The sequence below is a fragment of the Barbus barbus genome (assembly GCF_936440315.1).
Source record: "Barbus barbus genome assembly, chromosome: 28".
In the NCBI taxonomy this organism is placed as follows: Eukaryota; Metazoa; Chordata; class Actinopteri; order Cypriniformes; family Cyprinidae; genus Barbus; species Barbus barbus.
The window spans coordinates 13,309,012-13,336,967 of NC_136756.1; the positions used below are offsets into that span (position 1 = coordinate 13,309,012).

General features: G+C 37.3%; 2 protein-coding genes and 1 pseudogene across 3 annotated transcripts in view; 1 reads left to right on the forward strand and 2 right to left on the reverse strand.

Moving 5' to 3' along the window:
• Nucleotides 1–315: 315 nt before the first annotated feature.
• Nucleotides 316–1,704, reverse strand: LOC306848794 (annotated as a pseudogene). The gene is made up of 2 exons: nt 1,675–1,704; nt 316–1,461 (listed from the first exon to the last, which is right to left on the reverse strand). The product of its transcript is annotated as an uncharacterized misc_RNA (transcript).
• Nucleotides 1,705–2,989: 1,285 nt separating this feature from the next.
• Nucleotides 2,990–7,741, reverse strand: hpdb (4-hydroxyphenylpyruvate dioxygenase b). Its single transcript, XM_079382490.1, has 14 exons — nt 7,649–7,741; nt 7,536–7,562; nt 7,248–7,310; nt 6,788–6,892; nt 6,610–6,652; nt 6,439–6,521; nt 6,251–6,340; nt 5,972–6,075; nt 5,710–5,787; nt 4,540–4,702; nt 4,382–4,453; nt 4,131–4,253; nt 3,805–3,921; nt 2,990–3,627 (listed from the first exon to the last, which is right to left on the reverse strand). Exons 1-14 carry the CDS (start codon nt 7,649–7,651, stop codon nt 3,517–3,519), a joined length of 1,182 nt encoding a protein of 393 aa, XP_079238616.1. The 5' UTR covers nt 7,652–7,741; the 3' UTR covers nt 2,990–3,516.
• A 4,152-nt stretch (nt 7,742–11,893) lies between these two features.
• gapvd1 (GTPase activating protein and VPS9 domains 1) overlaps nt 11,894–27,956 on the forward strand; it is a 39,324-nt gene continuing 23,261 nt past the window's right edge. Inside the window, exons 1-7 of the mRNA XM_079381920.1 lie at nt 11,894–12,050; nt 23,250–23,454; nt 24,129–24,396; nt 24,612–25,187; nt 25,739–25,825; nt 26,263–26,397; nt 27,525–27,717. Of these exons, the coding sequence (XP_079238046.1) occupies nt 23,270–23,454; nt 24,129–24,396; nt 24,612–25,187; nt 25,739–25,825; nt 26,263–26,397; nt 27,525–27,717 (1,444 nt within the window). The 5' untranslated portion in view covers nt 11,894–12,050; nt 23,250–23,269. The remainder of the gene's footprint in view (nt 12,051–23,249; nt 23,455–24,128; nt 24,397–24,611; nt 25,188–25,738; nt 25,826–26,262; nt 26,398–27,524; nt 27,718–27,956) is intronic.

The window sequence follows — 27,956 nt, forward strand, 5'->3', positions numbered from 1 at the left end:
GTAAAGAAAAAAAGTACATAAAATACAAAATAATTAATTATAAATGTAACTTTCCTGGGAACAACTCCAGAAGGAAAGGCTGAGTTAAAACCAGAAGTTAATTTGCTGAGTATAAATGAAATCGGGCCAGAGACTCAAGACATTAGCTGTACATTACAGTATTTTTTTGTGCAAAATGCTCTACCTTTTTAACTTTTCCTTGGTCTAAATCAGTTTTGCAGTCATTTTGGCTAAGATTATATTTCTCAAACGGCACCCTTTATTTTTCAGATGTCAGATTTCTCACATCTGCATAATTATAATAAAATCATGTCATCAGTAAGGCCTTAACAAACCTGAAAGCTTCAAAGTCCGGTCAATATTGGGTATCAGTTTTTGCTCAAAGTCCCACATTCTTTTGTCCACAATCAGTTGCAGTTTAGTAAGATTCTCCTGCTCTGGTGTTCTCACATGCACCATCCTAGACACATGACATTCCACACTGTGAATATGTCCATAGTATTGCAACAAGGTATGCACTGAGGTTTGCTGCACCTTCCTTGGGTTGACAATCATCTTTGTGGGATTGAAAATGTTCTTTTGATTAGGTTCTCTGTAAATGTGCTCCATGATATTAACACCAGGAATATTATTCCATTCCCACTCTCCTCAAACTGTGTTATGGGCAAAACATGGCTCTCAAAAAACGAATACACTTACTTGGGGATTAGCAGACTGGAGGTCCTCCATGAGAGATGGTAAATTGGCGTGTTTGTAAGGCATGATGATTTCATCAATGTCATTCAGGAGAACGTACTTTGACTGGTACATGTGCCTGTAAATGCACTCGTTGAGTGTTACTAACTGACCATAATAATGGACATCACCCTTGTGCTCCTAGAAGTTCCAGCCTGAAGAAGGGTTTAGAAACTGGTCGATAGGCCATGAAACTATCTCCATTATCCCCTCTGCTTCATAATGCTTTAAGAGCTTTTCCAAGTCTGATCCACAACCAGTTTCATAGATGAACACATGCTGTACACCCAGAAGCTTGTACATCTCCATCGTTTGAGCAAACTGCAGTACATTGTTGTAGTCGCCAAAAAGGTTGGAGATGCAAACGGTAAAGTTATACTTAAAAGTGTCCATTCTGACATGATTTTGTATTGGCAGATACTCCGTAGCACTGTTATCTGAATCTTTAGTTGATTTGAGGACATGTGTTGCATTTTGCATGTGCCTGCCTTTACAAATCACATCTGAGACGTGAAACGGGAAGCCAAAATGGTCGTCGTGTATCTGGACATCTGTGTGAACAGTTTTGCAGTCTTGTTCAGCGCTGCAGTAAACACAGTAAAGGGGCTGAAGACTGTTTCTGTTGATTATGCTGATGACTCGAATGACCCCATCCAGTCTGTGGTCGATAAACGCAGACACCATAAAATGCTCTGAGTCTTTGATGGGTGTTATCGAATTTGAATTCTGGGATTTTTTGTGTATTATAGAAATCAGTCATATATTGGTAAAGAGGATAACTATTAAGGTATGCCAAAGTCAGTGTTAAAGTAACAGAGATACATGTTAGAGCAATAAATATTTTAAATGTGCTGTTATCCATCTGCCCTTCAGTGCCTGTAGGAAAACCATAAAACTAATCGAGCTAGTCAAGTCCAACAACTAGGTCGTTTCTCAAACTGAAGGCTGCATCCTCTGGAGGTGGCGCATTTGTAGGCTGATTACGTCATCAAGCCTGGTTTATTTCAGGTAAATGAGCATTACATTCGCGAATCAAAAGCATATTACAACTGTTTACTCTTAGCTAAGACTAGTGGTCAAATGTATAATATTCTAAAATAAGATCTTATTTATGACGTGTGCAGCCTACAAATGCGACCTCCGGAGGATGCAGCCTTCAGTTTGAGAAACGGTGCATTATAATATTTAAAAACTGTTCTAGTGGTTCCCCTGTTGAGGGCATGTGCAAAGGTATAGAACTGAAAATATTGCATGCTCCTCAAATCCCGCGTGTTTAATGGTTTATTTTGAAAAGGTAATAAAGTATCAATGTTCAGCATTAAAGCAAGAGTGTCAAAATAATGCATAGTTTGTGTAATAATATGATAAATCGTCTATAAGCTGTTTTGCCTGATTGATTACAGGAACACAGCAAAACAAACAATGAGTGAATAACTTACCTAATATAGTTTTGTTGTTGTTGTTTCTTTTTGATATGTATTTATATATTTCATTTGTGGCAGTCGATATATCCACCTTCTTCAGCAAAAGGCCTGTAAATTCTGAGAACATTTAAGTCTTCATTTACTGCAACAGTGTACCAATTGTTTTGATGAAGTGATGGGTTAATCATCTATGCTTCTTGTTTACTTTTACTCTCATTTGAAATTAATTTTTACTCTAAATAATGAGGGTACTATTTTCTATTTTGCTCTATACAGAAAATAGTAATAGCCTACTGAAGTTTTGAAGCCTATAACTTTATATGCTCCCAGAATGAATGGTAACACCAAAAATTATTGTCTGCCATTAGATTTAGGCATGCAACACTTTTTTTGTATTGTGCCACATAACATTTTATACTGACCCCTTTCAGGAAACCCTATAAAAAAAAATCCTGGAGGCGCCACTGCTGATACAAATAAATTTTGAATGGATTGTTATTGTTGCTTCCATAGACATCTGTGTATTTTACAAACTCTAAATGTATTGTTTTACTAGTATTTATGTGTATTTAAATGTCTCGGGTTCAGCGCCAGCAAACGCGGGAAACTAGTTTGAATTCGGCAGTTATGAGACGTCACCGAACGTTCTAAATCCCATATGTGGGACAGTACTCCCAGGGGCACGGAAATAAAAATCCCATATGTGGGCCATACCGCTCAAAAGGTTAACCCTTAACCTATTTAACCCCTATTACACTCGTGCTATGATAAGACGAGCATAACATTGTATTTCAATCAAAATAGAAATACTAGACATTAGGAGACAAATACATGTTTGGTCTTTATTTAACTTTATTCAGTATATAGATTTTTAAAGACACGATTATATAGACACAAATTATCACTGTCGTTGTCGACTTTCAGTGATATTTCAGTGTGTTTTGTTAAAATCAAAGAAAAAGGTTCTATTCTCATGTAAGGAATCTTTTTTTATTGTGCTTCATTTCCAATCAATATGTAATATTGTAAATTATGCATAAAGTTTGTGTGAAAATACAGGATACATAAAACAATGAACCTCATTTCCACTACCATATTATAATATTATTTCAACCACAGAATGCTGTTAAACATAATTTATAATTTGAGATATGATGCAAATGAAACTCTGGTGGAAATGTCCATGTGACATTTAGATTTTTCTAAAGGTCCACAAGGTCAGATGTGTCTGTAGTTGCAGAAACACTTGGGAATAAAATATATATAAAAAAAAAGACAAAGTAAAGCATTAGAGAGTTTATTATGCATATTTCAAAATATGTGTACCATGCATTTACTGTGAATAGCAACAGCCAATTCAGAGTTTCTGTGATGTGCCATTAGGTGTAAGGATGGTGAGGTTTCCTCTGGCATTCTGGTCTGCTTCAATTGCCTCAAACAGAGATTTGAAATTTCCAGCACCAAACCCCTAAAACAAGAAAAGAATGTACTGTTATTTATTTTTTCTCCACATAGTAAGAAAAGCAACATATAGGCCTACATAGACATTTCTGAAGAACAGTTTTTAATCAGTTAAATGCAAATTTATATATGAAGAATGCTTGCTCTGAAACAATTAATGAAATATTGCGAGATTCTTGCTTACCTGATGGTTGTGTCTCTGGATTACCTCCAGAAACAGTGTAGGTCTGTCCTGTACTGGCTTGGTGAAGATCTGGAGTAGGTAGCCATTGTCATCATAATCCACCAAGATTTTAAGTTCCTGTATAAAACAATGCCACACTAATTTCACATTCTGCTTCAGACTTGCTACAGAAATTTGCATTCATATGGACTATTAGCTGGCCAATAACTCTTTGCTGCATTTCCTTCAACTTAAAGGTCAAATTCAAAATTAAGACTCTGCATTGCTCCTCCTTCTTAATAGCAGATAAAACACTTTGATTACTTGAATTGGAAATATTGTCTTACCTCCAATATGCTGATGTCCTCAACAATTTTGACTTTGGAAAATTTCAGCTTCTCCTTGAGCTGCTGGTAGTAAGTGTCAGGCACTGTCATGAACTCCATACCACGTTCCTTTAGGTTACGGATCTGAAAATATATTCAAAATACCAAGTAAACTTTTTCAGCATTCACAAAGAGCAACGTAAACCTTTGCACACTACCTTTTGCCTTGTCTATCAATGTTGTAAAACCTCTTATTGCTGTGGTTTACTCACTGCTGTGATGATGTCAGAGGTGTTCATGGCGATGTGTTGAACCCCTGCACCACCATAGTACTCCACATACTCCTAAAAAGAGAAAAAAAATAGTGAACAGATGCATGCATTTTATAGATGAATGTAAATACAGTAGATGTCATTTCTATAATACATGCCTGAATCTGGGACTTGCGCTTCCCCATGGCTGGTTCATTAATTGGCATTTTCACAGTTTCTTCATAGTTGGCCACCACTATGGAGCGCAGTGCACTGTATTCAGTCTGCAACTGCTTGTCATCTACAGACCAGAATCTGTGGAACAACAGGTTCCTCTGATACCTTCATACAAACACACACAGGTCAATTTAACACAGTGATGCTGATGTAAAAAGCAATAGCAAAAATATTATTGACAAGGGATCATCTGCAAAATGAATAGCAATAGTTATATGCTCAAGGTTATAGTCATTAAATGTTTTTTTTAACCATTTGTTTTAAACAAAAACAAAATGACTTGAAATATAAATCACTAATAATGAATTAATTTATTTTTATTCATTTATAATTTATTATTATTTAAAATAAAAAAGGTTTATGTGTAAAAAAAGCCCAAAACAATACTGTTTGCTTTGAATTGCATTTTAAAATATTTTTCTTAACCCACTGACAGACATTTTTCCTTTGGTAAGCATAAACTCACTTAATTTTGATAATTTTCTTTAGAAAATAAGACTTAATAACACTTCAGTCAAGTAAATGCATCTTGGTTTAAGAATGTTTAGGTATTTGTTCTGAAAAACAAATCATTTTCTTCAGTGTATGTTCAAGAGCTGGACATTATGGGATGGGGTCTGCTTTAGATCATTTTGCTATTCCCACCCCTCGCCACCCTCTTTTCCTCTTTCTCCCCCTCCGTGCTGTGTCTAACTGTCTCCAGATGGTGCCTCAGACCCTTTAAAAATCATTTTGCTGAGTCATAATTACTATGGTGTTTTCTTGCCCAATAATCAGTACCACATATCCACTACCACAGACTAAAATGCACCCATCCCATCTGCTGTCTCCACCTATTCTCTCTGAGACTCTCTTCTGATCTTTCCCCTGTATCTTCACTCCATCCTCACCATGGAGACACACTGCTGATCACTGAGGAGGGGCTCTCAGTGTATTCTGACTGGATGGGATGGATAGGGAGTTTCCCCCTAAGGACTTGCACTGTTCTGAGCGAGTATACCTTTGTGACTTCTTTTATGCGTTTCAGTCTTAACAACCCTGGCACAGAAGTCTGTTGCAGTCTGTCTGTTAATATTAACGAATTTTGGAATGTGTTTAGAAAAGTTTTATACCACTCCACTACTGGCACCATCTCATTATCTGGCTGATTTCCAACCACATGATCAATGAAGTCCAGCTTCCCACTTGGCCTGTGAAAGAAAAATCAGGTTAAGAGACAAAGAAAATAACACTGATAGAAAACAATCCAAGCATGATCTGAGATATGGACCTCTTATATGATAAGACATGGACACATAATTTCACCACTGAACATTAGCAAACACAATTTAATCATATTTACATGTCATCATACAGTTTGAATACTACACTCACAATTTTGCCAAGAAAGGGTCACAGAAGAGAGGAGCATGGAATCCTGGGAGGAAGATCCCATTATATCCTGCCCGCTCTACAAATGTATGAGTGGTATCACCATACTAAAACAATAAGGAAAGAGGAATCAGAGAAGAATTATAACCAAATTTAGATTTAAACACACACACACACTACCATGTAACAGTTTGGGGTTTACTGAAATTTTGATTAATATTAATACATTATTGCTGAATAAAAGTATTAATTTGTTTTAAACAATCATGACACTATACATACTGTCTGCAGCACTGCCAGCTTCACCCTGCCAAACTTATCCTCCACATCATGAGGCTCTTTAATAATGATGGCACCTCGTTCTCTCGCTTTCTGCAGAAACATTAAGAAAGCAATAAGTGATTATTGCAAATGAAGCCCAGAAAGCACGTTTAAGAAATAAGACATGAGAGGAAACCATCAGTATTTACCTCTACCAGGAAGTCACAGTTTTCTACAGTGAAAGCTACATCTTTAACACCATCTCCATGTTTTACCAGGTGATCTCCCATCTCTGTTCAAAGAAAAGGACAGATTATACAGTATGGAAGACAATCGAATATCAAGAATCCATAATACTCATTTACAGGCCTAAGTCTTACCTTTATTACCAGGATTCAAGGCAGAGCTGAAGACATACATTATCTACAAGAAATAGACATTGACATTGATTGGAGAACATGAACAAGCAGATTAAATTTTCAAGGCTTCTACAGAATGTATTAAATGTTCAGTCCATAAGGAATATGGACAGGAATAATGACACAATCTGACTCTCACCTTCCCCTGTTTCACCACATGAGACACAACATCACGACTGCCAGTCTCCAGCCCACGATACGCCAGGGGCTCAAAACCCAGTTTGTTACAGTAATAAGATGCTGCCTAACATCACAGAGAGGAATTATGGGGAGATTTGAGAAAATTATTTACCTGCATCTATATATTTTAAATTTAGACCATTCATATAAATTAAACAAACTATTCGCAAACTGATACTTCAAAGTGAAACGTTTTCTACATGTATAGAATGATAATGGCACCATCTACTGGTGAGATCTAAGAATTGCCCAAAACGTCTCAATATGGAACACATTAGTGAGTGGAGGATGGTGGTTTCTGCAGCTGCATACTTATTTCTCCCACCCCTGAAAAGAGCCAATAGCATCTCCCTACAGGACACCTCCTCTAATATTCAGAAACACACTAAATCTATAAACATATAATGTTAAAGAATTACCTGTTTGGCATTTCCAACCCAGAAAGTTAGGTGATCAAAGCAGACAAACCTGCCCTGCTCGTGCTGTTGGCATAAAAACAATTACAGCACTGTCCATGATCATCTTAATTTTTGGATATTTTCTATTCCAACGAAGAGTCTTATAGAATATCTAGAGACTAGTTTGAATAGTGTAATGATGTTGCCTAATGAGAATCACAAGCACACAAGTTCAGAATGCAGATGGCAATTCAATATTAGTATATTAGGAGAAGGAAGGGGGGCAAGTTATTAAAAATAACAAGCTACCTTTTCACCTTTCTCAGTATAGGATGTCTAGAGAAAAAGAAACGAGAATTGAAAGCATGTTTAAATTGTTCGGACAGTCACTTTGCAAAGTCGTCTTAAAAAATAAGTCTTACCATAGTGGTTTTTGAAGGTAGCTTCTTCTTGGGTCAGTGGTAGAAATGAGGAGAGGTGAGTGCAGATGCTGCAGATGTGAATTTGTAGTATGTGAGACTCCGCCCACCGAGAGCAGCGATTAAGATGCTCTGCTGTTAAATATAAGTTACTATTTTACTACACTGTTTAATATGCTATTATGATTTCTAATGCAATCTAATCAAGTAATAATAAAATTAGTTTAATGTATAATTACTTTGATTTTAAAACTATAGCCTACTTGCAGTTTGTAATAAAGAGTGAGTCCAAAGTAAACAAAGTAATCTCCGTGCATACAAAACCAGTCAAATATACCCCAAAATAATTGATCTTCAGATTTTTTAGCTAAGCTAAACTGTGTTTTTTAAGTGATTTTCCTTTTTCATGTTTTGTGAAGCTTTTTGTCTACAAGCAAAAGAGGAGGCACACAGTTCCTTAAACCCTATTGGCCAGTTGAGTTGCTTATGTAGTTTTAAATGCAAGACCAAACCATTCAGTTCTGTAGTCATGAAGTTTGAATTTTTTCTCTCTAGGGTAAAATTATAAAGTTAAACTTATCTATTGAAGCTTAAATGAACAAAAATTAATAATAATCATAACTTTAATAAATTATAAATATAATAAATTCTACTAAATCCACCCATAACTATATTTCTTTTTAAATGAGCTTGTATTTCTATTTAAATGTACACTACTATTTCATTAAACAGTGAAATAATTATTGATGCAATTAGTTATTTTAACTTAATTAGATATTTGCCTGAGTTCATTTCAATATGGTAATGAAGGAAATGTAAATGTTTAATGTAAATGATTGTAAAGAACTGCAGTGTCATTCTGATGTCTAAAATTCAAACTCCTCCCTGTCACTCCCCCTTCCAACTAGAGAATGCATCTTAATAGTAAACATCAGGTTTACTGTTGCAGCCCCACTCCACAATTTCGAATAGTTTGCAAAATGCTTTTAACCCACTGGGGACTTCATTAACAGTGTTTGAGATGATGCTAGGAACAACTCAGGACAGTTGTGATGTAACTAACATATAAATATTTGCATTTACATTTGCTCATTTAGCAAACACATTTATCCAAAGCCACAGGAATACAAGTGTTTAAGATAGATAGATCGATAACAATTGCTTTGCTTCACAAAATTGTAGCAAATGGTCACAGTGCTAATGTTACTGTGAATCACTGTTGTAAATGTAAATGTGAAACATGCTATGTGTTCTCAAAAGTCCAAGCCTACTGAGAGCAGGTATCTCACCTTACACATACAGTATTCTTGCAATAGCTGAAATTTAAATGAGCATTTATGTAGTGTTTGGAGAAAGGTGTTGATGCACATGAGGCATGCTTCCCCAGAGAACAGTGAGTGACAATCTGTAGCCAATGCTGATTGGACAGATACAGTTCTTGAGGGAAATACAGCACTGTTGGTCTCTCTTAGCTCGACGTGATCTCAACACAAGTCATAAGAGAGATCAGAGGAGAATGAAGAAACAACGATGAGATAATAAACCATGAGACAAGCTATAAAAAGCTTATAAACAAGCACGAGGAGAGGAGACAAATAAAGAAAGGCAACAAATAGAGCTGAACACCATGAATGAGCAGACAGCAGAAAACCCAGCCATCCTGGAGAAGTGGTTGCAAAAGAGGAGAAGCAGAGATGACAAAGAGAAGGAGGAAATAAACATGCAGGTTGAAGCTGATGCTGTTCATGAAGAAATGGAGGGGACGTTTGAAACAGCAGAGGCAGTTACAGAAAAAAAAAAGCAGGCTAGAGTCCATTCAGTCTTCTCTTTGGTGAGGAGTCAGATCAGAGCGCAGACCGGTTTGGATGGTCAGCGCATGGGCATACAGGATGTTGTAAATCAACTCACAGAACTAGAGAAGAACAAGAAAGAACAAGAAGAACCTGCACTCATAGTTGAGATCAGCCCATCTAAGGAGAACGCTGTGGATCAGGCGGCCCAGAAAGAGACTGTAGAAGAGCAGATGACAGAAAACGGAGAAAATAGTAAGGAAAGAGGAAAAGAGATATGTGTAACCTTGTTGGAGGAGATATTGTTGAACTTAGAGTCATTAAAGAAGGATTTTAGAGAGGAGGTCGCTCAGCTTCGCCATGAGATGCAAAGCTACACAGACCAAGCGCTCTGCGGCCTGGAAACCCGCCTAACTAACTTACTGAGAATACAAGCGCTGGCTCGCACAACTCCCTCTGTACTTCCAAGAAACCACACAGTCGAATCCATGGAGACTAAGAAGCACAGACCTCCCAGCATGCCTCCTCTGGGAACATCTAGAAGACGAGTGCTCAACCGCACAATGACCACTATCACCCCTAAAACTTGCCTACCTCTGTCCCTGGGGCCCCGCTCCAATTCAGAGCCACCAGGGGGCTGGGGGGCTGAGAACGCCAACAGCAACGGCGCTCAGATGTTGCTGAGGAGAGACGAAGTGCTAAGTCATCCTCCTGGGCCGTTGCCTCCTTCTCTACCTCCTGCACAGAAAGGCAAGAAGGCTTTGCGAAGCAGGACTCGCATTGGTAAGCCAACATGCTAGTGAGGTCTGTGATCCAAACACACAATATTGTTATTTGGAAAAGGTCCATCAGGGGAGAAACCATCATTATTCTGAACTTTCAGAATCAACGATAGAGATTACAAGATAAGATCGTTCAATATGAACAGCTGAAAAAAGAGCTAAGGAGCAGAATGGTTCTCTTCTGTGCTATTTTGTGTCGTATGTCCATGAAACTATTGAAGACCACCAAGAAAAAAAAGGACTCTCAGAAAAAAAAAAAAAATACACCAAGGAGGTGAATAGTGAGTATAATGCTGATTTCTAAGACATAGTGACAAACGATAAGATGAATTGCAAATTAATTTCTGAATCTGTTTATAGTTTTATCATCTGGGTGCTATAATTTTACAATCACATTGCACAAAATGATTTTTGTTATTGAATAAATATATAAATATCACTAAATAAAAATATATTTTTAAGGATACTGATCTATGTATTTAAATTTGTTGTCCAACTGTATTAATCAAATGTACAGTGATGCAATTTAATGCACATTAAAAAAATGTAATTGCTAATTTTATTTTGTATTTTGGTTAATGTGTTTATGATTTTAGAGGGGTAATCAAAGAGGTGATTTTATAAAAAGTGTCTATTCAATTTTTATTTTATTTTACATGAAATAAGGATATTATTTATTATATATGCAATGATATTGTCCATAATAAAGAAATGAATGATACAATTTCATTAATTTGTATTATATTTAATTTGTATGCATTTGCTTACAGATTGACTAGAACTTATAATGTGTTCATTGCATGCATAGGTTTTTAAAAATTCAATAAAATTTCAACTACAAAGCTTCTATTTAAATATATCTATTAACAGTTTTCCTAGAAATCCCCCATTAAAACACCAGATCTTATAATTAAAATCAACAGTTCTTATAATTACACATACTGTACAGTGGTCTCTGTGATCCCACACAACTGGTTTAAGAATGGGGTTTAAAACAAACAAAAACACACAAGAAAACCAAACACAACAGAACTAGAATAAAACATAAATCTCTATGTATGAAAGTGCCAGATGTTTTCCTTGTCACATCTTTTGCCACATGTACATCAATCTGGAATATTTAGTTATAAATGCGATATATAGTTGCATTTTAGAATGCTAAAATAATATTATCATTGTAACATCAACAGAAAGGGAGTCATATCTAAAAGATTTACAAACCAAAACTGAGAATACAACTCACTTTTCCACAAAGCATTCTCCACAGCTTTCCACAAAAGAGAACATGAGAACATTTTTCAATCATGACATGCTGCTAGCGACACCTGCTGGAGAAAAACAATTTAATTTCTTCAACGATTCTGCCAATTTCAAGTGTTCAAGTGAAATTAACTTAATTAATCCTCAAATTTTGAACATAATGTTAAAAATAAGTAGGCTATAATGGTGAAAGAAAACGGTGCTCGCATATACAAAACAAAAAAACACACGTTGCAGGTTCTTTCTCCTACATATATTTGATTTTTTTTGTATACTTTTTATATATATTTGTACAAATGTTTGTACATATTCTGGAAATAAAATAAAAAAATAAAAAAAAGGGTCTGCGCAGGCTTGAATTGCGCATGCGCATAGCGCGCGTCCCTGTTTGATGACAGCTGTGTGCTGTGTCTGTTGCTAAAGGGAGGAGAAAATCTCACGACGGAGGGCTTTTTATCTCTTTCATTCGCAGCTAGGACTTTTGGAGGACTGGAACGAGAACTAAACTGTTAAACCCACCCATACCAGTCGCGACTGAATTCAGTACTTCACACCCAGCCGTCAAATTAGTCGGTAAGTCTGTTGTCTCGAGCTGGATTGTTAATGTGACACTTTAGCGAACTGAGCGTTAGCTGATTGTTGGCCTGCTTGTCTCGGTCATGTTGTCACCTTTTGTTTTTAAAGCCCGTTTGTTGCCAAATTAGGCTCTTAGGAACACATTTGGGTTTCTAGGCATATTGTTACCTGAATGTAGATTTAAATACGCTACAAAGCGGGGTATTTAATTTATTCTTGCGCTATAAAACACGATAATTCCTCGCTGACACACCGACTCTTGTAGCTTTTGTTGTTGTCATGCACTTCTCATCTGTTGTGATAATGGCACATACAGTGTGTTATTTGATAGTCTAAGGCCCTTACAGGTTTGTATCATTTCCTTTCAACGTGAATCGCACTAGGTTTTGCAGCAAATTTTGTTCCTGTAATCTCTATAATGGCTCACATGTGAACATTTCCTATAGTGATCGAAATATGGTTCGAAATAGAAGTTCATTTCTATGATAGATGTCACGTGCTTAACCATTCATACAGTATTTGACAGTGTTGTTTGCCGCAGATCTTTAAATTCAATGGTTTGCGTACTGGTCACTTATTTCCCAACATAATAATTTGTCTGGAAATATGTGACTTAACTATCCCTAAAGGTAGGTTTAGTTAAATTTCAAGAAAATGGTAATTAGGTGTGTAAAATAATAAAATGAAACAAAAATAGTCTAAAAATCTATAATTTTAGGAACATTAGCTGATGTGGTTCAACTTGCAGATCATTAGTCACGTTGATATTCAGACCAACAGCACAATTGTGAGTTTGGTATTGCCTTTATACAACAGTTTATTAAGTGAGACGGTAGAGTTTGTTTCAGACAAAACAGCCCAATTTAAAGTTATCAATTTACGTTATGAGTAATTAGTTATGATCTCTTTTGTTATAGATTTTATTGTGAACAATTAATCTGTGCATATGTTTAATTTTTGATTATTTATTTTTTTAAACCTCTGAGGTTTCATTAAAATGTCATAACTCAATCTTCTGGGAATAACGACAAACTTCTCTCTGGTCACATTTGCAGGGCTTCTCCACTCATATTGTCCAGTTAAACCCTGCCCTTTCGTAAACAACTGAAACACTGCATTAACAATTGATGGATAGAACCAAGTCCCCACCCTATTTTAATTAATTAATTGAATTTTTTTGATAATCCGGTTCACTTGGATGTGCCTCACAATACAGAAGAAGAGTGTTGCTAATTCTTCATTGTGACTTTAACCGCCTATGAAAATTATCCCAAAATAAGCCAAAGCATAAAGCTTTGCTTGTCACAAAAGCCGTTTATTCTAAAAGTCCCATTGATTTTAGACTGAATCAGCACTGGAATGCTCTGATTAGACATAACAGGGCTTTACGCTTACTTTTCTTTTTAGGAGCGCCTGTGCTCCTAATTTAAAAAATATAGGAGCATGGTCAAAAATTTAGGAGCACCTTCAAATCAATAATAAAAAATTCTGATCAAAAATTAACCTTCCCATTACGAGGTGATATTTGACTTCTTAAAGTGATTTACAGGGAATTTTGTTTTTACCTTTGTAATGGCATTTTTCTAACTTTATTAAAAGTATGTCATCTTTTGCAAATGCGACTGAAATGGTTGCACTGTAGAGCCCTGCATAATTAAGAGCAAATACAAAATAAATTTGAATGGGTTTTGGGTATTTTGAGAAACTATGATCCATACGAGCTCTCTTGCTCAGTCTCAGAAAAGCCGGACTAGTTTCTCTTAGAAGTCTGCCAAATCCTAGAGCTCTCTTGTTTTCTAATCACTCAGCTGTGTGTGGCTGGCACAGGATGGACTGCTTTTCTGATCTGTTTCATCCCCCAACTGTTCGGCCGTCCTCATGTTGCTTCATATTGAGGGTATGAAGCTCCTCCCATGGCATCTCCTCAACAAATGCCAAAGCTGTGACATTAGATCAGCGGTGCTCTTTCAGTAATATACTGGAGTTTATTTGATGCAGTAACTATTTTAGTGGTGCTCTGCTCATATCTCTACACCTTTCTTTGCTTTCTAGTATAGTGAAAGCTCAATAAGGAAGTTTCATGATGCAAATTTACTCCTACCTCAGCCAAATATTCTGGTTTTGTTGGAGTGCTATGTACTGACAAACCATTTCAGCTTTAATGGATGATTTCTGCATTTTTAACAGACTGCAGTTTTGTGTCATGTGACTGAGGCAGTGAACAAACTGTTTCCGGGACGTGCTGTAAGGTGATGCTGAGGTCAAGCAGGATGTTTCTAGCAGGGTCAGGAGTTAGGAAGTGTGAATCTCCTGATAGTATGTGTGTGTGATAATGTGCATGAGCGAGAGAGAGTGCGCTGACACACATAGTAATGTCAGAGGGGCTCTTAGCATATTTTTCTTGATGCTCTGCTGTTGGTATTTAGCAAAACTGAGAAAATGGGCAATTCTTGAACATCATGTTCTTGTAAACATACTAGAATGTGATTCATCCTTCTCTGAGATTCCACAGTAGACATGGTTCCAGATTCTCTTTATTTCTGATGACTTTAAGAAAGGATGCACCTATTGAAAATGTTTACAGATAGTAATATTTTTTTTTTCATGGTATAGCCTTTTAATTAGCTTTGGGCAGTCGTGGCCTAATGGATAGAGAGTTGGACTTGTAACCCGAAGGTCGTGGGTTCGAGTCTCAGGTCCGGCAGGGATTGTAGGTGGGGGGAGAGAATAACCAGCACTCTCTCCACCTTCAATACCATGACTGAGGTGAGACCCTTGAGCAAGCCACCGCACCCCCGACTGCTCCCGGGCGCCAATGGCTGCCCACTGCTCCAGGTGTATGTGCACTTGGATAGGTTAAATGCAGAGCACAAATTCCGAGTATGGGTCACCATACTTGGCCACACACCACTTCCCTTTCCCTTAAATATTTTAAAAAACACCTGAAAGACATGGTTTTTATGTCATAGTTTACACCACTTCATTTTGTTCCAAACTTTTATGACTATGCTGTCTCTGGATATATTGAAGAATCTTGGACAGTTTTGATGACTATTGACTTTCAAAGGGGGGTGGGGCACTGAGACATTTCTCAAAATATATTTTGTGTTTCATAGATGAAAATTTGGAATGAAATTAGGCTAAATAGACACACGCGTGCACGCGCAGGTAGTAGTTCAAAATCTTATAAGAAATTTAAATCAGTGATGTAAGATTCCATTTCAATCAATGCTAAATTGAACTAGTTGTAATTATAATAGCCCACAGTTAAATATCCAGTATGGGCCAACTAAATATCTGATATTGTTAATTAATTTAAATCCCTAATATTGGGCGATAATGTGGACATGTTATTCGTACTTCTTTTTTAATAGATTTATAATAGAAAAAACTTTGTTTTTTTGTTTTTTATGTATAATAAAGCAAAATGGTGAAAGGGACTCAATGTGTGCCCACTTCAAAAAATATAGAAACATAGTCTTAGGTGAGAGGAGTGTTTGTTGTTTTTGTTTATTTCATTGAGGAAACATTTGTTGGCCTTTCTTTACGTAATTGACCACTTTTTCAGATCTGTCAACAACTTCTCTGTCTACAACACGAGAAGTATGACGATGGTTTCTGGGAGCAGCATGAAATTGTATTTCACAGGAGGCTTATGTCATCTGTGTGTTGACTTTAGTCATGCTAGATTTTTTTTTGTTTTTAATTGTTTTTTTTTTTTATTCGTCATTTGATATGCTATTCCATCAGCAGTCAATTTTTCTGAGGCATAATATCGCCTTCGTGTCTTGGCACAGGTGTTTCTTAGAGCCATTTTATTTGGTGATTTGTTGTGAAATCTCAAAGATGACTGATGCTAAACTGTGCATGCGGTTGTTATTTTATCTCAGGATTTTTGCCAAGGTCCTCAAACTTGCTTGGTGCACTGTTTCTGTAAACCACAAAGATATTGTTTTGCGTTGTCTAAAGAGAGCAGAAAGCATCCTGGTTTGGAGACATTTCCGTGCAGTACTCCCACACCCTCCTGTACGTCTGGCTGGTGTAATGAAATAGATTTCTCAGAAAGACTTGGTGCTTTGTTATGGGATTTTCAGTGGTCAGTCAGATACCCGTAGAAGCAGAAAAATGCAGATCTGAACGCACTGAAAGGGCTTTCAGTATGGCCAAGTTGTTAATGGAAATGTGGTTGGATTGCTTGGCCATAGAGAAAGCATCCCATTCGTCATCACATCCCTAGTCACGTTCGCTGCCCTCATTCCTCAGATGTTGTCTTGTTGTATTCATAATGGCCAGGAAACATTTATTTTCCACTCTGATTTCTCATCTGCTCAGTCACTAGTACATCCACAAAGCTGTCCATTGCAGAGTCAGATGACATTCACTGCTGGAATGGGTAGTTTCTTATGAGTGGTCAGGTCTGGTGCATTGTAAACATGTGAAAGTGCCTGATGTTGCATTTGGGCTGTGATTCATATCCCACACAGCTCCACACTGCTGTGTTTTAAGGGCACTGTGAGCACTGCATCAACCAGATACAAAGAGGAAGAAGAAATGAAAAACGGATCCTTGTTAAGGCACCTACCTAACCTGAGAGTTACACGCAACTCACACAGAGTGTTTCCGGTCAGTCTGTCTTAAACAGAATTGGTTTGACTGTTAATCTTGTCAACAAATACATAAAGCAGACTTTGAAACATGGTAGCGCAAGCTCATGCAGCACTCTTTGAATACATCCAATTCGTGTGTGTATTAGAAAACATAATATTCTGCGGTTTATTTATTAATTGTTTGAGGCCATTTCGCGATTTTCAATCATCATACAGTAACCAGCATTAACCACCTCTTCCTCTTCTCATCGGAGACATGAGATGCAGCACTAAGCAGTCTCTTGCTGTCGATGTTTCGTGCTTGTAATGATTCTTACTTCTTTCTCGGACAGTTTTATATACATTCACACTGCAGACACGTTTGCTGCATTGGTGCACGCCTCTATTTGATTGCGTCATGTCATTGTTCGGAACATATTATTTGGTCTTTTCGCTTACTCGGCCGAACACCGAAAGAGCTTTTTTTTTTGCTATTTTCAGCTGAACAGTTTCGTTTGCCGAACATTTGGTGCATCCCTAATACTGATAATTCTAAATGTTTCTTAAGCAGCAAATCAGCATATCAGAATGATTTCTGAAGGATCATGTGACACTGAAGACTGGAGTAATGATGCTGAAAATTTAGCTTTGCCATCACAGGAATAAATGACATTTTAAGATATTATAATAGAAAACAGTCATTTTAAATGGTAATAATATTTCACAATATTTTTTTTAACTGTATTTGTAATCAAATAATGCACAAGACAAAAGATGTTACAGTTTTGAGAAAAGTTGATGCTGTTAGGCAAGGAATGCACCTTGCATGTCTAAAGCAGTGCTTCAAATCTTCATTTGAAGTGTCAAATTACTCTCAAAAGGTGATTTACTCTATTTTAATCGCTACCGTACACTTCAGAGTTTATATCTGAACTATAAACTTTTATAACAGCGCTTCTGTGGTTTGAATGTTTGTAACACAGAAATAATGATACTGTGTGGTTGAAAAGACTGTAAAGCTGTTTCATTCATGTCAGATGACAGCTGCTCTCTTCAGGTCAGCGGCAGCGCGAACGCAGATTTAAATGTTCAACTCACACTGGTGTGGACATTAGCTGCACAGATGATCACAATATTGATCGCAAACGTCTAAGGTTGAGGAGTGAAACAGACGAATCATTGTAATTTAGGAATAGAATCACATTGGGGTTTGAATCATGTTCACGATCTTTAACAATCTATTAAATTAATGTCATGTTGGTGGAGACACCTCTCTTGCAACATGTTTAGCTATCACAGATATTTTTTGGCTTTTTTTGGCCAAATCGCAAGTGTAGCCAAACTTTGGAGCGCTTAGATTAGCGAGCAAGGTCCTGGCAGATCGCTAGGTCACACTGGTCCTCGCAGATGAAGGAAAAAAAAGCGCATTGGAATCGAAATTTTAATTTGACAAGAAGTATCCGATTCCTGACCGTAAATATCAGATTCTGGAATCAGAATCGATTTTCGATTCCCAACCCTAACGGTAACTGTAACAGCATTGCACTGTTCTTGAATGTGACACAGCAGTACTGAATTTCATGTATCCTATCAGCAGGTACAAAAAAAGAAAGTGTTGGTAGCTGTGCTTGGCCTCTAAAAAATGTTATCTGCACATCCCTACTTTAAACCCCTGGGCTGTGTGCTTGAAGACATTTAATAAAAGATATTTAGTTCTCTTGCATAAGAATACACTAAGCACACATTCATCTCTCTCTCCATTCCTCCTCGGAGTGAGTCTGCTGTACCTGCTCAAATGCTGTCAGATCTAATCCAAACAGCTCTTCAAAATAGAGGAACTGAAAAAAGGACCTTCCTCCTGTTCCCAATGCTTTTGGAAAGTGCGTCTTTCTCTGTGTTGCTAAAAACAGCATCGGCTGCAGTCCAAAATCTGAAAAAAGCGAAAGTAGACGGATCTCTTGGTTCTAGTTGCTTGTCTGTTTATCACTGCTGTGCTGACAGCAGAGTGTCTTTTTTCCACCAGAGAAACATCCCTGGGATGTTTTAGAGTAGAAACAATACTGCTGCTTAATAACTCAGCCTGTCTTTTTGTATAAGACGCAAAATGTTTCCATTTTTTTAATAGATACATTAGTGTTCTTCTGTTGATCTTTTTGATCATCAAATCTGGGACATCTGTGTCTAGAAACTGTTCTCAGCTCCTTCAACTTCCCATTTGGCCATGGAAGAAAAGCAGTATGTTAGTTAAAAATGTAAATTTTTATTTCTCTGTGGTCCTATTATTATATTAGGTCCAGTTTGTACTGTGGCCGAATTACTTTTTAATTAAGTTTATTTATGTATAAACATGTAACCGTGCCATATCAATTCAATTATAAATGTATAAAAGCAGACAGTTATAAAGAACAAATTGTCTGCATATCTGTAAATATCTGTGTAATAAAAAAACAAATCTTACTATCCCCAAACCTTCATAGTGTACATAAGCATGATACCATATGGCCAATTAAGTTTAGATCTGTAGAAAAGTAGGCCTGGTTATTTGGTTTGTGCTCATCTCTGCACTATTTATAAGCTTATTGACACAAAGCATGAAAGCAATTACAACTACCTAAACTTCTCAGAATAGAAGAAGACAGTATGTGAATAGGTGGCCATTTCCTCTGCCCCCAAGGCTAAATCTTCACATACCACTGCATTCAACCACAAAACACAGCGAGCACAGTGATCTGCTGTATTTGGCAGGATGACAAGAGGTTGAGCTGATTCAGGAGTGAGCGGTACAAGAGGCCTCTGCGGATGTACTGATATTCTGCTCTGTGTTTGTGGGCTGCTTTTATACGGATACGCAGGGGCCCGGGCTCCATCAAGGGCATCTCTGGGCTGCTCTTCGTCCCACATTCTCCTGTGTAACTGTGCTTTACAAAGACCCCTTTGTGCTTTAGGAACGGTTCAAGAAATTATTCAGATTTTTTGCATTTTCTCTAGTTTGAATGTTTGTGTGTGTACATTAATACTTGTGTGTGTGTGTGTGCGTGAGAGAGAGAGAGATTAAATGGGTGTTTTCTGTTTGTCTATATCCCTCAATTAAGTGAGAAAGCAAAGGCGACTAATGTGATTTGCTTATTATTTTTTGGCCATTCATGAAGCACGAAGTGTCTGTCAGGTCACGGTAGTCCAGGCTTTGTAATTGAGTTATAGCTGCAATGTGCACACTTGCACAGTGCTTTTCAACCAAGCTGATAAATTAGATTTTCACAGTCTCTGAAGATTATGTATAGGGTCATTCCGTGTCAACTCAACCAGAGGTCCCAAACTTAACAAACTTCTCTTTTGGCATCTTCATTTTTAAGGCCCTATTTGGTTCAGTTCCAGAGATAATGGAATTTCAATATGGCTCCAGGAGTAGATCGATAAATTGTACACATTTTCAGTGGTCAAAAACCAAGTGTGGGTCGCATTGCAAAAATATGATAATTATTTTCTTTTAAAGAGGAATGTCTGAAGAACAAATAATGTTTAAACTAGAAATGTATCTCGTTTACATATGTCAAAACAACTGCAGTGAACATACCTGTCTGAGTACCATAAATATTCTTTTTCCAAAGTTTGTGTGCCTGTATAATAATATGCCTTGATATTATTATTATATTGAGTTTTGAGTTTATATTTGAGTAACAACAGCATTAGAAATTTAGTTTGATCTGGGCACACTCCTAAAATACATCATCGACCAAGAGCAAATTGCACGCTCCATCTCTTTTAATTTCTCAGAAGCGCTTGACTGTTGAAGGAGACTGTCTAAAAGATTTTATGTTGTCTTTGCATTGTCATTACGTTACTGCAAAGGATTACTGCAGTATAATCCTTAATACTCAGTGCTGCCTTTGTTTACCAGTTGAATGATTTTGGTCAAAGATTTTGGCGCAGTTTGTTCATGACATCTATTTTGCTCACAGAACAAATAAACAGATATGATGCATTTCATGCCTTGCTGCTTTTTACAGCAGTTTCATGAGGTTAAATGAAATGCATCGAAGTTAAATGCGTAGTTGCCATTGCTTTGTGCCGACTCGGTGAAGAGTATGAAGTAATTAAAAAATGCTTTACTTCAGCATGACCTTTGGACCTTTCTCTGTATGTCCGTGTTTATAGTCTGGTAAGTTCCCTGTATGAAAATGGCTCTATTCTCTCCCGTCTCAGAGGAAATAGAGCGGTCTTCCTTTTTAGGCATGATTATTTGTCTTACACAGTTGGATTTGCACTATTCAGCAGCTCTGTTTAGTGATTTTACTTTTATAATAGGCCTCATTTGCTTTTATCCTACTAAGGTAGAGTATGTGTAAATCTAAGATATGCTGTCCAGCTGTTATAATGAGGGTATACTACTGAATCCCCGTTGTAAAAACTCATACCACCCTAATAACACTACACTTCAGAAGGAACCAAACTGCTTCTGCTTACTTCCCAGAAGTATTTTTACTAGGGATGCACAATATTTATCGGACAGATAAATTATCGACCGATATGAGAGAAAATGACGTAATTTTTATTGCTCCGATAAATAAATGAAATCCGATAACTAGATCCGATAAAGTATGCTTGCTGGTAAATCAATCAATCAGTCTGATTTATCTGAGATTCATCCTCTTTCGGAGTGCAAGTGATTGCAGCTTTAAACTGCAGTGACTCTCAGCATGTGTTGTGCTCATTACGTCATCATTTGCGAACATGTCTTCACCGGTCTGGAAGTTTTTCTCAGTGGCAGAGGAGGACAATTTCATTGCTATTTCCAACGCATGTTCAGCAAGGATTCCAAAAGGAGGAAAAAAGGCATCAAGTAGGTTTGTGACAGTGAGGAAATTTTCCCACTGGTTAATCGACGTGTGTCAACACCTTACCGGTATCACCTCGATGGATGGGTGGTGGAAGTCGTTTGACGTCTCTTTTCCTCGCTTTCCTTCGGTTTTAAATAGCTTGTAAAAGCACCGTGCGTATTTTATTTTCACTTTTAAATTAACGGCAATTCGGCATCAATTGCTTGAATTCAATTCAAGCAACAAAATACAACATAGAACATATAGCTAACTTTTATTAACTAACTTTTATTTAGCTCGGTGTGCTGCATTGAGCAGCCGCGTTCAGTTTTAATTGTAGTGTCTGTTCTCTAACTGAACTAAATTATTTTTATTACTATTAAAAAAATCAAAATGACAGTGATGGACGGTGCTGCGGTGGGCAAGTGATAACCGGTGTTGCGACTTAACAACCTTGGTATGAGGATGCACTTTATTTTTGTTGAGCATGCACTTTTGTTTTTCATTTTTTTCGAGGCTGACAAATGTCAATGCATTTTTTTTATAATGTATTTGAAAACACGTGACTTAAAGACTATATAACTTTCTCATCCTTGTGCACTAAAAACGTTGAATAGATGCATTTCTTTGTGCATGAAATATTTTGAATATAAATTTATAAATTTGTTGTTAATGAGTTGTTAATTGCAGATAAACCATAATTCTGTTAAACCATTTATGTTACAAAGTATTGTGGTGCCTTCAGGACTGATGTTTGCTATAGTTAGGCCAGAGCTACTAAAATATCAGTTTAATCAGTGAATCTTAGATTTTATATTCTCCTGGGTGCACAAACTGCAGATTATATGAAAATTATAATATAAAAATATGAACTTATCAGTATCGACATCGGCCATGAGAAGGACTTAATTATTGGTTACCGGTATCGGTTAAAATTTTTCATATCGTGCATCCCTAATTTTTACCTCTTATTCCATGCTGACTTACTGGGATGACTGGTGTGACGTGATGTCCAGACCAGGCAACGTTTAAAAAAAAAAAAAAAGTAAACTGTTTTTACAAAAATATAAATGCACAAGAAAATTGTGAACAACTGAGACAGCAGGGAACAATCAGCCTGAGAACCTTAGCCAAAATAGCTTTATTTTCGGTCTGTCATAATTTTGTATAGGCATTTGACATGCATTTTAACACAGATCTTCATGCAAACTTTTAGTTTACCAAAAACCTTCAGCCTCTTAAAAACAGTTTTGGAAAATGAAACATGCCATACAATTTAGGAACTTGATACACTACGACATATTTAACGGACTGTCTTTGAAGACGCTGTTATCCAGGTCACTGCAAAATGTCTAGTTGATTTTATTCTAGTTAACTTAATTTTGTCTTGAACAACAGGAAAAGCACATTCATTTGACTAGAATAACTGTACTAGACAGACCCTACTTCCATCACTCACAGCCTTTTTTTTAATTTAATGTCTAATTAATTATGGTCACTGCTCCAACTGAATTCTGTTGTCTTTTGATAAGTATTCATTGTCTCTGAACCCCATTGAAAACAGTTGTTCATTTATGCAGTATATCTGTATGTGTGTTATAACTATTTTTAATAGCCCGGTGATTGTGATGTCTTCTGTAGCCTGGGATAAACATAATACTGCTCAGGTCTTGTTGCCCATAATCCACCCATCTCTTGTACTGAATTTACATTAGTTTTTACATCATACTCTACTGATGTTGTAAATATTCCTGCAATGCCACTAATTTGCTTGTCCTGCTGTCCACCTTCAGCACCGTGGCTGAGCTGAACGATGGTGAAGCCAGACATTCACACTCTGGCCCACCACCTGAAGCAGGAACGGCTGTATGTGGCATCAGAGAAGCAGCTCATCCAGCGGCTTAACAACGAGGTGCTCAAGACAGCAGAGAGGCTCTACCGTGCAGCCTGGATCGCCAAACAGCAAAGGATCAACCTCGACCGCCTCATCCTCACCAGGTGACTGCACTCCCAGACCAGTAAAACCAGCAGGCTCTTCTTGTGATTTTCTTTGCGGATTATCTCCGTGGTTGAAATTAGGGAAAGAGCCAAATGAGTATTCTGGCTTGGCATGTTCTGACATTGGATTGACTGATTTTTTTCATTTTTTTTTTCATTCTAGACTTAAAAAAATTAAGTTTTTGTCATCATTTACTCACCCTCATGTTGTTCCAAACCCGTATGAGTTTGTTCCTTTGTGTTATATGAACAAGAAATATAAATCTAAAATCTTGTTCACTTTCAATTTATGGAAGAGAGAAGCCTGTACATTCTCTAGAAGTTCTATTTTTGTGTTGAATGTCATACACGTTTGGAACATCATGAAGATGAGTAAATTACTTCTGGGGAAACTATTGCTGAATTTGGCAATGGTTTTCTTTCAAAGTTTTTGATGCTAGAAACATCTTTTACACAACATTCAAGTTTGTTCAGGACAGCCACTTTGATATTCAGTTGGGGTTTTATAAGCTTGTATTGAATAGTTGGCGTAACCATCTAGCAGATAGTATCTAGATATTTCTTTATCTGAATTGCATTTGCGCATTCATTCCAGTACATCTCCAGCATTATCAAATTTTATTCACATGATTCTCTGCAGTCCAGTTCTCTGAATGCATTTCTTTCCTTTCCAGTGCGGAGGCCTCTCCTGCGGAATGCTGCCAGCATGCCAAGTTTCTGGAGGACACACAGTTTGTGGATGGTTATAAGACACTGGGCTTTCAGGAGAGCATCTATGGGGAGTTCTTGGGCCGTTTGAGGGAGAACCCACGTTTGGTGGCATCCTGTCTGGTGGCAGGAGAAAGACTCAATCACGAACACACGCAGGGGGTCATATACGCAGTCTTCACCTCACTCTATGGCAACTGCATCATGCAAGAGGATGAATGCTATCTGCTGCAGGTACATTAGATATATGTGTGTAGTGGTAGAAATACAACTTTTTAAAATATTATTTTATTTGTTATAGTATATTATTTTAGGTATGTATTATTATATATAGGATTTAATTTATTTGTTTAATTTTTTATTTTATATATATATTTATTTTTAATTTTATTTCTTGAAGATTATACATTTATACCACAAACTACATTGTGTGGTCCTACTTTGTCCAGGTGCTTCGTTATTTGGTGGAATTTGAGCTAAAGGAAAGTGACAACCCTCGTCGTCTGTTACGGCGAGGCACGTGTGCCTTCAGCATCCTCTTCAAACTCTTCTCCGAGGGCTTGTATTCAGCTAAACTTTTCCTCACTGCAACCCTCCACGAGCCCATCATGCAATTGCTGGTGGAGGACGAGGACCATCTAGAGACAGATCCAGCCAAACTGATAGAGCGCTTTACCCCAGCCCAGCAGGAGCGTCTGTTTGGGGAGAAAGGCACAGATGAGTACCGCAGGAAAGTTCAGGCAGCAGTGGAGGCAAACGAGGCCAAGCTGGTAGCCCTGGTCAATACCTTTATTGGCTACCTAAAGCAGAACACCTATTGCTTCCCTCAGAGCCTGCGCTGGATTGTGTCTCAGATGTATAAGACGCTGGCACGGGTGGAGAGGTTAGAGGTCGGGGAGGTGAGGACGATGTGCACAGACTTGCTGCTCACCTGCTTCATATGTCCAGCCGTCGTCAACCCTGAACAGTACGGCATCATCTCAGATGCACCCATCAATGAGGTGGCACGTTTCAACCTCATGCAGGTAGAGGATAATGTTGTTTCATCAGTATATTACAAAATAACTGTAATGTGAGGGTCTTTCTTCAACTGCTGTCAGCTTGGTTTAAAATGCTGAGTAGGACAGTAGAATGTACACATTTTTGTTTGTATTTAAATATACAGTATTAATAAACATTAAAATATTCATCAAAACAATATATTTAAAAAAAATAGAATTACTGTAACTTGAACTAGGCCTACAATTGTTGCATGAATAACCAGTTGGCAATTGTAGGCCATTTAAATTTTTAAGTCCCACAAACCACTTTTTTTTACAGTATGGTACATAGATGGTTATGTATAGAGCAGAGTACAGTTTCAGTTTGCTTCAAGTTATGACTTGCAGTTCAGTGAGTTCATTAACACAACCAAATTATAATCATTTGTTCATAAATTGTACTGCAATTATGTTTGATTTTTCATATGGCCAGCACGGGTGACACTATAGAAAGACATTTTGCAATAAGTCAATGCTTCATGTCGGGCTGTGATATTAATATATTCTAAAAAATAAAACCTAATTTGATATTTTAGGTGGGGCAGTTGTTGCAGCAGTTAGCCATGTCTGATGCAGATGATGGAGATCCTCGACGTAAAAGCAGCTTATCCAAGTTTGATAAGGTAAGAGACAAAGCCAGAATTCTGAATCCCCTTTTTTTCTGATTGTCTTTTTCATCTTGTTACTATATGAAGATTAACATAGACTATTGGCGTATTGCGTACTGGCCAGTTTACAATGTAATATGATAACAATAGCAACATTTCAGTAGTGGAAACCAACCAACACCAGTGAAATTGCATGATTCTTAATACAATTTGACCACAAAATGTAATATGCTGTTGGACATACTCATATTTTAGTAAATATCATCTGGGTATTGCATACATACAGAATATTAACATGCTGCACAACGAATATTGTGCATATTACAGTACGAGTACTACGTTGGTAGTGCGCTATTCTAATCATAACCAGGAAATGTTAAATGGTTCATTAACATGTCCCAACACACTTTTTGTGGATTGACTCATTGCAGTTAGCGTTTTCATCTTTTTAGACATGTGTTGCTGCCTTTTTGGATGTCGTCATTGGTGGAAGAGCTGTCGAGACTCCACCTATGTCGTCAATGAATTTACTGGAGGGCCTCACACGGACGGTGGTTTACATGACTCACAATCAGCTTTTAGCTCTGGTATGTAATGTAGAGAAGAAAGAGATGTGTGGAAGGAAGTTAACTTCATCTGAGTTTTATGATTTCATCGTCAGAAGTACAAATGAGCTTAATGGGTTGTTCACATGGTCACAGTGAGATCACATCCCTCAAAAATATTGGTCTGTAGTTTCATAATAAGTTGCACTATGACTTATATACGAATTCCTTTGCAGTTTCACATCCTTTTCCTGCCTGAAATGTTAAGGCTTCATGAAAATGTAGTTTATAGTTTGAACATTTTCTGAACAGTTTAGCAGACAGTGGGATGTCCTAAACGTTGTCATAGTCCACCTTCTGTAAACTAGGAATGTCCATTTAAATTGTAATTTACTACAATTATAGAAAATGTAATGTGATACTAAAATGAACCCGTTTAATCACCTGCATGTGAATCGGCACACAAAAACTTTAACATCAATTCAAAGACATTAGATTATTGTAGCAGGATTGAGAGCTTTTATGTAATATTGATGTACAATAATTTAGTTAATTTAATTAATCAAAGTGTCTTGTAATTAATTTAACATGAATAATCACTTTTTTTATACATTTGAGAGCCCTAATCAAAACATATCTCAGCGCTTTTACTGTACTTAGCTGTTAGACAAGATTCAGATCAATGAAAAATGACTTGTCTACCTCACCCTCTTTCGAACCTCAGTAGAACGTGCCCAAACCTGTCCCATAATATAGCAGTAACAGTCATACTGCATACCTTTACAGTCCCAATGCTTTAACTCTTCCTGCCCAACACTGCCAAAAGCCAGTAACCCTCCGTTTCCCTGTGTTTTTCTTCTCAGCATGAGCAGCAAGATGTTCATCATCGCACTGTCATTTACAGAGCCAATTAGCCCGACTCCTATGTTGTTATTGCATTAGACTCACTGTTTGAAATCCACTAATGATGATAGCTGAATAATGAGGCCCACCTGCTTTAATTACCAGCACTGATTAAGAATGAGTTAAAAAAAATTACCTGAAGATGTAAAGAAAGCTCGTTATACATCTTTTATTTATCCTTATTTCACTGGATATCAACTTTGAGTGATTGCTCGATAGCATGTTTGTGCCAAAGAAAAAAAGAAATGTCTCATTTCTGTGTTCAGGTGGACTTTGTGCGTAGTGTCACTGCAGGAGATCAGCTCAGAGAAGAAGACCACCTGGCTCTGGAAACCCTACTAGCCAATGTACCTCAGTCCCGCACGACAAAGAGCAACAGCCTGGAGCTCACACCCTCTAACACACCCCAGCTCTCCCCAGCTACCACACCCGCCAACAAGAAGAACAGACTCCCTATTGGTATTCCTACTACATTAACTTTACTGCACGTTGATTGCTGCAGATTCTTTGGAGACTAACCCTCTGATTACAGAAAGTGCAGTCCAGTGTAATCTGATTCAAGAATAAATGACTCTTTATTCTGGTTCTTTGAAATTGTCAGAAAAGAATCAAATTGAATCAGTTATTTCAACCTACTGAGTCAGTCGAAAAGGGCATTGAATCTACATCTGACTCACTTATTGAACTGCAAGTACCAT

What these genes read in the sequence shown, in the direction of transcription:
- hpdb (XM_079382490.1), bottom strand. An exon ending in ATACTGAGAAAGGTGAAAAG is followed by an intron (nt 7,311 to 7,535) that starts GTAGCTTGTTAT and finishes TTATGCCAACAG; the next exon opens with CACGAGCAGGGCAGGTTTGT. An exon ending in CTTGAATCCTGGTAATAAAG is followed by an intron (nt 6,522 to 6,609) that starts GTAAGACTTAGG and finishes TTCTTTGAACAG; the next exon opens with AGATGGGAGATCACCTGGTA.